At 53.6% G+C, this 11,638-nt stretch overlaps 1 protein-coding gene across 5 annotated transcripts in view; it reads left to right on the top strand.

The window, feature by feature from the left end:
• The window catches only part of NT5C2 (5'-nucleotidase, cytosolic II), a 62,271-nt gene extending 55,671 nt beyond the window's left edge, over positions 1–6,600 (top strand). For all 5 annotated transcript variants that reach the window (XM_068949762.1, XM_068949761.1, XM_009665590.2 and 2 more), the window contains 8 exons: positions 26–67; positions 1,221–1,328; positions 1,713–1,779; positions 2,519–2,689; positions 3,555–3,606; positions 3,864–3,924; positions 4,496–4,672; positions 4,913–6,600. In XM_068949762.1, coding sequence (XP_068805863.1) covers positions 26–67; positions 1,221–1,328; positions 1,713–1,779; positions 2,519–2,689; positions 3,555–3,606; positions 3,864–3,924; positions 4,496–4,672; positions 4,913–5,176 — 942 coding nt within the window. In that variant the 3' untranslated portion in view covers positions 5,177–6,600. The remainder of the gene's footprint in view (positions 1–25; positions 68–1,220; positions 1,329–1,712; positions 1,780–2,518; positions 2,690–3,554; positions 3,607–3,863; positions 3,925–4,495; positions 4,673–4,912) is intronic.
• The last annotated feature ends 5,038 nt before the right edge of the window (positions 6,601–11,638 follow it).

Raw genomic sequence — 11,638 nt, forward strand, 5'->3', positions numbered from 1 at the left:
GAATACTTTCTTTTTTGTCTTTCAGAAAATTATGACTTACTTGTTTGACTTTCCACATGGACCAAAGGTATGTTATTTCTAGACTGCAGTTCTAGTAAGAATTAATGTGTCTAATTATCTGTGTAGCTGGAAAGCATTTTAATCCTGGTTCATCGGCTGTATGGGATTAGTTGCTTTAATCTGGTTAAAACACACTTGCTGTTTAGTGTCCTGTTTGAATAGGATCAGAGCGAATACAATGTAACAAAGAGAAAAGAGGCATCATCTGTTTCAAACAATAATCTCTGTTAATGATAACATTATTTTAGTGATAACACATTTTAATTCTGGCATGTTGCAACCAGGTTTCTTTCTAATCTTGCACAGTGTTTTAGACGTTGTTTAAAAAAAAAAAAAAAAAGTCCTGATGGACAGGAGTTTCATAAACTGGCAGAAATTTTTAAGGCCTGATTGTGCTTTGACTCTGGTTGAACCAAGAGGTTCAATCGTGCTTTTTTTCTGAAGCTAAAAAAACTTTTAGGAGACAAACTTATGAACTGAATTTATACCAGCCTTGCCCAGTCTCCCACTGGCAGACTATCTTGCACTCAAAAGATGTATTTTCACACTGTGTTCTTAAGGTAGAAGGTGGTGAGGGGAGCAGTTTTCAGAGTAAAGAAAACCACAGCAACTGATAACTGGAAAACCTCCTTGCTATGACCTTGATCTCACAAAGATGGCAAGCACGGAGAAAGAAAGGCTCATGAGCACCCAGTGTCAATGAGGCAGGGCTGTGGTATGGAGCAGTGCTCTGTGGCAGAGGCCAGGCATTCTCCTGCTCTTGGCAAATGTGCCTACATGGTCTTGTAAGGCTGAAGCTGTGAAGTCGCAGGTGTCTGCATCAGTGTAGGATGTCACCTTCCGAAGCAGTGGCAGCGTTGTCGTTGACAGCATCGCTTTGTGCAGCAGCTGTGCTGTGACGTAGATGCTCAGCGCAGTTCTCTCAGCTCACACCACGTCCTCGGTCTTTGCAGCTAGGCTGGGTTGGGATGGGCCTGCCTGCAAAAGAGGAATGCTTTCAGAGATTGCACTGGCAGCCCAGTGCCTCCCCCTTGTGCTAGCTGGGGAAACTGGTCCATTTGATGGACCAGCAATGTCACAAGATTATGGCTGTAGGCCAGTTAAACTCCCTGTGGTTGTTTATGTTGTGCCTGACTGGGGTTTGTTTTTTGCCTCTGCAGCCTGGGAGCGCCCATCGGCCATGGCAGTCCTACTTTGACCTGATCCTGGTGGATGCACGAAAACCCCTCTTCTTTGGGGAAGGCACCGTGTTGCGGCAGGTGGACACGGTGAGTAGCATTTGGAGGGTGCCATTATGGCTGGTAGAGCTCAGGCACCGCTAGGAAGAAAACCTCCTGTGTTGTGTTCCTTATGGGGAACAGGCAGTGCAGTGTTTAGACTGGACCTGCCCAAGCAACCCCATCACCTGGGACATAGGAGGGCTTAAGGCTTCGCTGGTTCCCCTAAAATACTGCAGGTGGCAATAGGAAACAAGCACAGAAAGCCACATCCAGGCTACCTGCGGAGGGGGTGTGTTTGTTTGTGTGTGTGTGTGTGTGTGTGTGTGTGTGTGTGCGCGAGAGAGCGAGAGAGACAAAGAGTAAGGAAATAATCGGACATAAAACATCCAGAGCATCAGCTGTCCTTCACCAAAGCAATGTCCCTTTCCCCAGGTGACTGGCAAGCTGAAGATTGGTACCTACACTGGCCCGCTGCAGCATGGCATTGTGTACTCAGGAGGTAAGGCGAGACCACCTCCTCTTGTCCTGTGGAGCAGCTCTGACGTGCCCTGGTAGCCTTCGGTTGCTCTAGCTGTGAGAGGACTTTTGCTGGGTGGCTGCACCTTGTGCCAGGCACTGGGCAAGGGTATTTCCCAAAGCACATTGTGCTGTGCCCTCTGCACACTGCACCAGAGGCTTCTCGCCTCCCTTGCTGCCCAGAGCAAAGAAGAAATGGACCTGTCCCTCCTGAAAAGCCCTAGAAATGGACCTGTCCCTCCTGAAAAGCCCTTTTCTTCCTTGCCACGGAGAGTCTGGGAAATGCCAGTGCTCGGCTTGAAGTGGGGAGAGCTGTGGCTGGCCCAGTGCAACATTTCCCTGCTGTCCTCACTGTGCTGCTGGCAGCATGACCATGCTCAGACATCTCCGTGAGCCAGGGAGATGCGCAGGGCTGTCCATGACGCTTGTAGCTCCATCACTACCACATGGGGTGGGAGGGCGCATCACCCCTCTGCCACTGCTCTTTGTGCCGGGATGTGTGTAGCACAAAGAGCTGCAAGGGCAAAGCTGCTCCTGGGGGAACTCTCGGGTGGGTAGGCAGGGGTCCTGCGTTGCTGTGGCCAAGCAGGGGTGGTTTATTTAGTGGCAAAGGTTTCTTTGAGGAAAATGCAACTTCCGTGTTTTCTAGTACTCTGAAATAAGCCAAACATTTCCCTTTGGGGCCCCTTTCTGAGCTACTCACTCTGTTCCTCTTCTCTCAGGCTCCTCGGACACAGTCTGTGACCTGCTGGGGGCCAAAGGCAAAGACATTCTGTACATCGGAGACCACATATTTGGAGATATCCTCAAATCCAAGAAGCGCCAGGGCTGGAGGACCTTTCTGGTGATCCCTGAGCTGGCCCAGGAGCTGCATGTCTGGACTGACAAAAGCGGTCAGCAGCCAGGCAAACACCAGGCCAGGCTTTGCTCTCGCTTGCCTGGTGCTGCTCCAGCTCCCTGAGATCCCTGGGGTAGTGGGTTTTGGGGAGAGATCACCCTGGCTTCTTGCCTCTCTCCCACGCCTGCCTCTCCCTCGGCCCTTCTCTCCTGGGGTTGCGCGTTGGCAGCAGGAGCTGGGGCAGCTCCCCATGGTCCAGTGTCAGGGTCCCAGGCCTTGCCTTTGCTCTTCCCTGGGCCATGCGCCCGTGATCAGCTGAGAGCTGGCCAGGGGAAAATTTGCACCTGGTGTGGGCAGTTGAACTGTTTGTCATCCAGTAATCCAGCCCCAAAAGCAGCATCCCTCTGACCTTAACGGAGCTGTGGCTTCTCTGGTAAAAAGTGTCTGACTTGGTACCCAGGTTACCGTCCCTGTAATGCCCGAGCCATGACTGCTCTCCCATCTGCAGGGTGTCCCTGCTCACTAGCTGCTTCCTCCTCCCTCTGCCACTCTGTGGCCCAAGTGCTGTGTGTTTCCCATCCTTCAGTGCTACTGCTTTTCCTCTCAGGTTTGCTCTTTGGTGTGTGAATAGGGGATTATTCAAGGTTTCTGTGAAGGCTGTGACGGTTCAGCCTCTAAAACAAAAGGGGCAACCAGAAACCAAGCCCAGAGCTCTGCCAGTGGCATGGAGCATGATGCCAGTGGCATTGACCCCTTGGCCTGTGCAGTGACTGTGGCATGCCACGTTCCTCGGTGCAGTGCCCTATCGCAGCCGTGCAAGGGGAGTGGGCAAGAGGGTAGATTTGCTTTGAGCCCTTCTCAGTTCAACAGTTAAAACTTACCTTTTTTTTCCCCCTTGCTTTCTTTCTTGTATTATCCAGCCCTTTTTGAAGAGCTGCAGAGTCTGGACATTTTCTTGGCTGAGCTATACAAGTGAGTGTTCAAATGCTGACAACTTTCCTGCTGCCTCTCCCGGCTTCATGACAGCTAACGAGCAACTCTGACTAACTCTTGGGGTTGGGTTAGCAGCACTGCTGCTGGACCCAGGAGCTTTGACTCAGGCCTGGGCTCTGCCCACGAGACCAACCTGCCCCTCCAGACCAGCCTCCCTCCCCTAAGCCCCTGCCCCACGACATCTGTTTCTGAAAGGCTTTTCACACAATTTTATTTACCTTCTCGCCTGTAACTAGGCATCTGGACAGTAGCAGCAATGAACGCCCCGACATCAGCTCCATCCAGAGACGCATTAAGGTACCAATCATAAAAATCCCTTTTCAACCTATTGGATCCCAAAGAGCTTGACAGCCTGACCCACCGCTTAGCCCAGAAATGCTTTGCTCTGCCTTTGTGTGGGCACAGCAGGCTTGGTGAAGCCCATCTGTCTGTGGACGCTAATGGAGGAGCTTCCCAGCTCAATGGTGCCACTGGGCACTCCTCAAAGGCAGCCTGGTCTGGAATATGGTCTCCTTCCTTATGTGAATAAATAGCAGCGCTGACTGAAGGTGCCCACTGGTGCAGAACTGGGCACTGACCCACACGAACTCAGAGGGGGCTGTAGCCTCTGGTTCAGCCAGCCCTGCGTATTGAGGTCCCAACCTAGGACAGGTGCTGGCCCCGACCCTGCTGCCACCTTCCCTTCTGTTAGCAGGGACTACTCTGTGCTCTGATGCTTCGGGATAAGAGCACAGAAAGCCTTGCTGGAGTTCTTGCAGGGCTTGTGCAGCCAAGCCCTCAAGGCACGCCACTTGCAGTGCTGCTGCGGCTGCGTCTGCTCCACAGTGCTATGTGCTGGCCCAGCCATCGAACCTGCCCCTTCTTGCAGAAAGTGACCCACGACATGGACATGTGCTACGGGATGATGGGGAGCCTCTTCCGCAGTGGCTCACGACAGACCCTGTTTGCCAGCCAGGTGATGCGCTATGCCGATCTCTATGCAGCCTCCTTCATCAATCTCCTCTACTACCCCTTCAGCTACCTCTTCAGAGCCGCCCATGTCCTGGTGAGTTACCGACTCCAGGGAGACAAGCAGGGAGCCCAAAGAGGCCTCTGCTTGTGTGCGTTAGCGCTTCCACAAGTGAGAGGCAGCAGGGATGGCACTTTGGCGCGTTAGGCAGCAGCTCAGTGTGTTTGGTGCAGTACAGAGCAGAGAGTCATGCTCTGGGGTTTGCTCTCTTGCTGTCTCAGGGAGAGACTCTGGGACAGAGACGCCCCCCGCTTCCATCTCTTCTCTCTCTTGTAGATGCCACATGAGTCCACGGTAGAGCACACACACGTTGACATCAACGAGAAGGAGTCACCAATGGCCACACGCAATCGCACTTCTGTGGATTTTAAAGATTCTGACTACAAACGGCATCAACTGACTCGCTCCATCAGCGAGATCAAACCGCCCAACCTCTTCCCCCAGGCGCCTCAGGAAATCACGCATTGCCATGATGAAGACGACGATGAGGAGGAAGAGGAGGAAGAAGAGGAGGAGGAGGAAGAGGAGGAAGAAGAGTAAGAAGGAAAAAGCAAAGCATCTCTGAAGACAAACCATGACTCTAGCTGTGATCAGGAGTGGATTCCTTTGTTGGGGCCCTTGGGGTGATGGGTTGGGGGGTGGGGTGTGATTCTTGCAAAGGCACATTTTGAAAGTGTCCAGAAACTTTTAACAAATTAACACTAATCAGGAGGAGACCCTTGTTTTCAGTTTTGCAGACGGTTCATAAAGCCAATGGATCCTGCCCAGGTGGTGCGTTCAGCTATCGATTGCACGCCTGTGCTGTAATGCTGCTCCCATTTCATTTGGAGATGCTGCATGTTTTTTTCCTTTCCCATGACGTGTTTCATTTGGTTTTCGTTTGATCAGCGTCCTGTGAACGGTTTCTGCCCTTTGTTACATTCACTGTGAAGGAGGAAGGGATGTGCTAAGCCCCCCAGGAGACAAAAATGATCCAAATCTTCCTCCTGCCAGTTGGGTTGCTGCCCTTAACCTTCTGTTTCTGGAACACAAACACTTCCCGTGTTAGCCAGGGAGTTGCTGTGGCTTCTAGCACTGCGTTTAGCCCCTGCTTGGCGTGAGTTTCTCCTTGTAAGTGGTTCGCTTCCTCTGGCCAACTCGGATGGTGGTGGACGTCCAGTTCTTACTTGCCTATTTGCAGTTGTACACGTTTCAGCTTGTAGATGCTTGTTGTCCTCTCCCAGTGTGTCAAAGCTTTTTTTCATCACTAGCATGTGATGCATGATTTCCAGAACATTTCTGCAACAGCTGATCCGCACACTGTGTTCTCAGCGCCTTCCGTAGGTTCAACAGTAAATATTAACGCAGGAGCTTGAAGCCACTGCTTTAGTATTACGTTAGTCAGTTTGTTTTCCTCCTTGCTGCTTGTTACTGACCTTTCTGTCCGCTCAGCTTTAAGAAAGTGAAGACAACACCAGCCAGACCCGGGAGCGAGAGGGCCTGTTTTCCAGGGTGCTCTGGGCCACACCTGCAGGCCCTGCACTGGGAAACGGCGCGTTGCTGCAGGGCCAGCCGCACCGTCCTGCCTGCGACGCTCCGGTCCGGCTGGCAGCTGCCCTCGTCGGTCACCTCGGGCCGGGGCTAGCGGAGGCTCCCAGGCCGGGCGGTGGCCGAGGCTGTCCTGCCACGTCGGCAGGGCCGGGCGGTGGTGACAGCGCTAGGTGGTTTTCCTCCCTGTCGTGGGTGCAGCGTCCCTTACTCCAACCTGTGCCGTCCGCGTGTGAAGCGGGGCGGGGGTGGTCTCTTGTCCCGAATTTGACTGTTGTTTCAATTCCGAAATGCGTTTCATTTTTTTTTTCCTTTCCATTTTTAAAAGTACATTAGAAGAAAACAAAACAAACAGCAAAAAAACCCAACCACCACCGGAGTGGGAAACTGCTGCTCAAGTGGCAGTTGTACAAGTCAATAAATCATGATGTTTCTAAGCCATGCCTGGCGCTTTGTGGCGCGCCGCGGAGGCGATGCGGGTTGGGCGGGAGGCGGTGGGGGGAGCTGGGGCCGGGGTCCCATCTGCCCGGGGGCCCAGCCAGCCCAGGGCGGGGGCGCTGGCGGACTGGGGAAGAGGGCAAGCAGTGCCGAGAAGCGCTTATTTGGCGTTGCCGAGATGGGGAAGTGAATGTGGTGTTAGGGGTTTGGGTAGGCTCCAGGGAGGGGGTGGGCAGGGAGCCCTGCAGCGATGGCTGGGAGGGGGGGCACCTTGCAGTGAGGCCCAGGAGACCCACAACCATTCTGGTGTGAGTTATGAAAGGGGAGGTGCTTTTACGTGGTGGGGGGTGGGATGCGCTGCCACCAACATCACCCATTCCCAAGGCTCTTGCATTGCCAAGGGGCCTCGCACCACCACGCTGGGGCCGTGCCCCAGCCGGGACCGGCAGCAACAACGAGTGCTGCAGGGAACCAGCGGCAGCAGCGGGGCCCCCCTGCTCCCCATGGCGGGTGGGTTGGTGCCCAACAGATGGTTGGTGCCCAGTCCAGATCCCACCGGCTGCTTCCCAACTCCCCTCTCGCATACTGCTGAGCTGGGAGGAATCAGCTGCCCGCACGCAGCTCTCGCCCATGAACATCTCACATAAACCAAAACAGGCCTGAAGCGGCCCTGGCGCTGGAAACAGCAGAGCCGCAACAGAAGACAATTTGGTACCAAGGGCCTCAAACGCTAACTAGAAAAGGAGAAGCTAAACGGACACAGAAGGTGGCCAGCACCCAGTGTTTCTGTGGCAACAGAAACCCCAAACCCCAGAGCTGGAGCCGAGCCCCTTCAATTTTGGGAGCTGGCGCATTGCCAGCGCTCATCCACAGCTACCCCAGCCCCCAGCCGCCCTGGTGCAGGAGGGGTTGCAGAGCCCGCTCACGAAAGGCCAGGCTGGGATTTGCTATGTTTAACCAGCGTTTCTCCAAGTATAGCCAGTTGCATTTTTTCAGCTTTAGCTCAGCAGCTGCGAGGGTGTGAGGCTACGGGAAGGCAGGCTGGGGGGCTCCTAGCATTCCTCCCGCCTAAACGGTCGCCACAAATAGCTCGCTCTCAGCCCAAGGCTATTTCTGACAGCGATGGGGAAGAGACTCTTCAAGGCTGGAGCAATGGAAAATATGTGACCCTCCCTAGATGGTGGGAAAGCAGCAGGCAGAAGCTGGTGGCTACCCAGTCGCTGCTCACTGCCGAGACCTCACCCAGCTCTGCTCGTCCTACCGCAGCTCTGAGACGGTGCTGTGGCAGGAAAGCCGTGAGAGCAAGGGCAGAGCCTCCTCCGCAGGCTGGCACGGGGGCCAGAGCCGCAGCTCTGTTTTCAAGCAGCACCTCTGGTGCTCCCACAGCCTCATGCCACCAGCGGCCTGGCTGTCCCTGCAACGCCCCGAGCGAAAGTCAGCATGAGCCGCGGCAGCTGCAAGGCCGTAGCTGCATAGACAACAACCCACACTAGCCCCGGCCAACGAGGTGTTCCCCTCCAGCAGGCCAGCCTTGGGCCCACCAGGCTAAGGGGATCCTTGGAGGGCAGCAGGACCTCAGCAGTACATCAGGGTACAGAGCACCCTGCCAGAATTTAAGCCCCTGCACTTACAAGAGGTCACTGAGACAGCAGTGCACCCAACACACCCAGGGAGCCCTTTACCTGCGGATCCAGAGGCGCTGGGGGAGGTCCGTCCTCGCAGGAGCACCGTCTCACGCGTCCTCGCTGCGGCCGGGCGGCTTCAGGAACGCTGCGGGGAAGAGAAGCCCCCCTGGCGGAGTGGTGTCACCTCCGGACGCTGCCCCTGCGTGCCCCTGTGGCCACGCTCTCGCAGAGGCTGGGCCCGCCGTTTGGCCGTTTTGTCCTCCTGCCCCATGCGGGAGCTGCCCCGCAGCACGGCCTCGCTGCACAGAGGGTAGAGAGGAGTAGAAAATACGTGGCCAGATAAAGGCCAACGAGGAACAAAAGAGTAAGGTGTCATTCTCTGCTAGTGGCTCAGATATAATAAATCCCTTTCCTCTAATTTTCAGGGCTGTTTTGGAAAAGGCTGGTATTTGTAGTAGTCGCAATCAAGACCAAAACCTGCCTCCGCAGGGGCTCCACCCCCGGGGAAAGCCCCTGTCCCCTGGAGCCCGGTGGCAGGCTGGGACCCTCCACGGAGTTTGGTGCGTTTGGCATCACCACGTGTCCGCTGTGAGGGCAGCGGAGCCACCGGCGGGGACTGGGCAGCCCAGCAGCTCGTTCGCAGGGCGACGCTTTTGGTCCGTGTTGGTGTCAGGAGGCCCCGGGCTGCCGACACCATTTCCTGCTCAGCTCCGGCGTCTCACACCCACCTCTCCGGTAGCCCCCGGCCCTCCTGCCTTGCTACTCTTTCCAGATGCTCTTCACAGTCCGGAGCCAGCCCTGAAGCCTCCATTCATGTTACTTTCACTTGTAATAACCTGCTTGCGTACCCCATCGGCTGGGGATGCAGGGGAACAGGCAAGCTCGCTACACGAGTGGCTCCCATCGCACGGAGCAGCCGCTGCCACCAGCCACGTCCCTCGCTGGTGACCCCGGAGAGGCTCGCGCACCGCCTGGCAGGACCGCATGCTACGGACAGACAGACAGTGTTTACACTTCCAGACAAACAAACAGGATATATAGAGAGAAGGTTGTAAATAAGGGATTTTTATTAGTGGAAGAAAAGGACCACCGCTCTTGAGGGAACACTTCAGAACGAGAAAGTCAGCTGCTATCCATTACCACCAACTTCCCAGCTACCTGCTAAGCAAAACCACCAGCAAGGCCCTCCCCGGCTCAAGGATTCATGGGCCCAGACCTACCAAAGCAAAGAGCAAGACCTGGCTCTACGGGGAACAGGATCCGGCCCCTCCGTGGCTCTCGACAACTAAAGCGGAGATAAAAGACTGCTGATGCGCTGACAGCAATTTATGATCTGCAAAGATCTGGGTTCAGGATCACCAACATCAGCCCCACCACCACCCTCATGCCAAAATCCATCCCTTTGAAATGAGGGGGAAGCATGGAGGAGGGAAAAATGCATAAACGGGAATGTTCAACAGAAAAAAATCATCATTTATCTAAAAAGAATAGAAATAAACAAAATGCTTTTAAACAAAATCACAAAATATACAAATAAATCTGGTACAAAATAAATAGGAAAGATTGGAAATCTACAACAAAATTGGAATAATTATAAAATTCATTTGTATGACAATCAGTATATGAAACGTATACACTTCATTCATGGATTTCAGTTGTGCTTATTCAGGTCTATGTACACAATTGGAAATACTGTAGTCAGAATACTACAACTCTGAAAACCCGAGGTAATGTACAATATGATACAATTAGCAAAGACCATATACGATGGAAAATAAGACACCGTGAAGAGACCTGGGACTGGCAGCGTAACCTAGAGAAGCTGGCTGGGGTCACATAGCCACGGAAGCGCGTTTTAAAGGGTGAAGTGCAAAGCTTCTGAACAGAGGGCAAAAATAAAGGTTTCACGACTGGAAGTCAGGAGAAGAATCTGTGCAGACTTCGATATACATACAGGTTTTACAGGAAAGGATTAAATATAGGAGAAAGGTCTGGTTTTAGAGACTGCTGGTTGCAGAGAACCAGCTGTTCATGGCTTCCACGTGACACAGGGACGTATTCTCAAGTATTTGCATTTTCAGATTCAATGTATTTGGCATCTAGACGTCTGCCATGTGATTCAGTTATCGAGCTTTGATCTTCAGCTGTGTGTGTTGGGGGGGAAAAAAAAATATATATATATATATATACACACACACACACACACACACACAACAGCCTTGCGGTTCCCCCCAGCAGGGCCCACCCCTAACCTGCTTGTGAGCCACCTTCCTGCCTGGCAGCTCGGAGAACATGGATAAAACATGATCGGGTTGTTGGCGCTAGGGGTCCTGATGGCTTTCCGCTCTCCAGATTTCGCACCAAGTCTGCAGGGAAGGCAGAGGAAAGCGAGTCCTTGAGCAACATCTCCTACCCTCCTCAGTAGCTTAGCGCGAGGAGTGAAGATAGCATTGGGGCAGCATCGCCCATTCCTGCTTGGCAGCCCACGGGGCACCTCATGGTCCCCTCTTGCCTTCCTGCAAGCTCAGCTAAACCTCAGCGAGAACAGGAGAGACACAGGTATCATCAAGGCAAGAGCAGCAGGGGCAGAAAGCTGCTTTACCGAATCAGAGCCAGCACCATGCACAATGCGTGCCCTAGGTCAAAATTCACTGGCCAAACCCACTCAGCTCAACCTGAGACATGAGCAGGAGCTACACTAGGGCTGATAAGCGGCACAGCCAGTGTGTTACTTCTGGGAACAGAGGAGGTGGCTGGGAGTCCTCTCCACGCTCCCATATTCATCTTTGGACGACTCCGGAAGGCATTCATTCAATATTGGCACTTTCAGCTAGAGGCCTACAATCCAGGCTACTGCTCTGAGATCTACAACCTTCTCACTTGAATTTGGAAGGATTTGGTACAACAGTGATGCCCAGAGGGTAAAACCCTCCTTTTTTAAGCTCTGCAGTCTCACAACCGCCAAAACATGATGCTAGATTGCTCCACCAAGCACTAAATGTTGGGACAAGTCCTTCCTCCCCAACAAACACTGCAACCAGCTTCCCTTCAGTCTCCGCTCCTTCGAGAAGGAGAAACGACCATGGAGCCACTGACCTGAGCCCATCAAATGCTCCTCCTGAGCACCAGAGCTGCTTGCAGCCTTCGCAGGTTTCAGGCACTTCTTTGGGACTCTGGCTCGTGACAGCCTACGCACCTCAAGCCAGACCCTGCAACACGCAGTTTCTGCTGAGAACGGCTAAACCTCTCCTTCCGGGGGAAGGATTAAACATCAAGCACTTCGATAACCGGAAATCGGGCGCTGGCACTGGAAGGGTGAGAGCAGCCGGGGTGCTTTGCTCTGCTGGATTCCAGTTATCGGCCCTGCTTAAAAGAAAACAGGGCCCAAAGGAAAAAACTGTAGGAGAGATCA

This window comes from Struthio camelus, chromosome 7 (assembly GCF_040807025.1).
Source record: "Struthio camelus isolate bStrCam1 chromosome 7, bStrCam1.hap1, whole genome shotgun sequence".
Taxonomy (NCBI): Eukaryota; Metazoa; Chordata; class Aves; order Struthioniformes; family Struthionidae; genus Struthio; species Struthio camelus.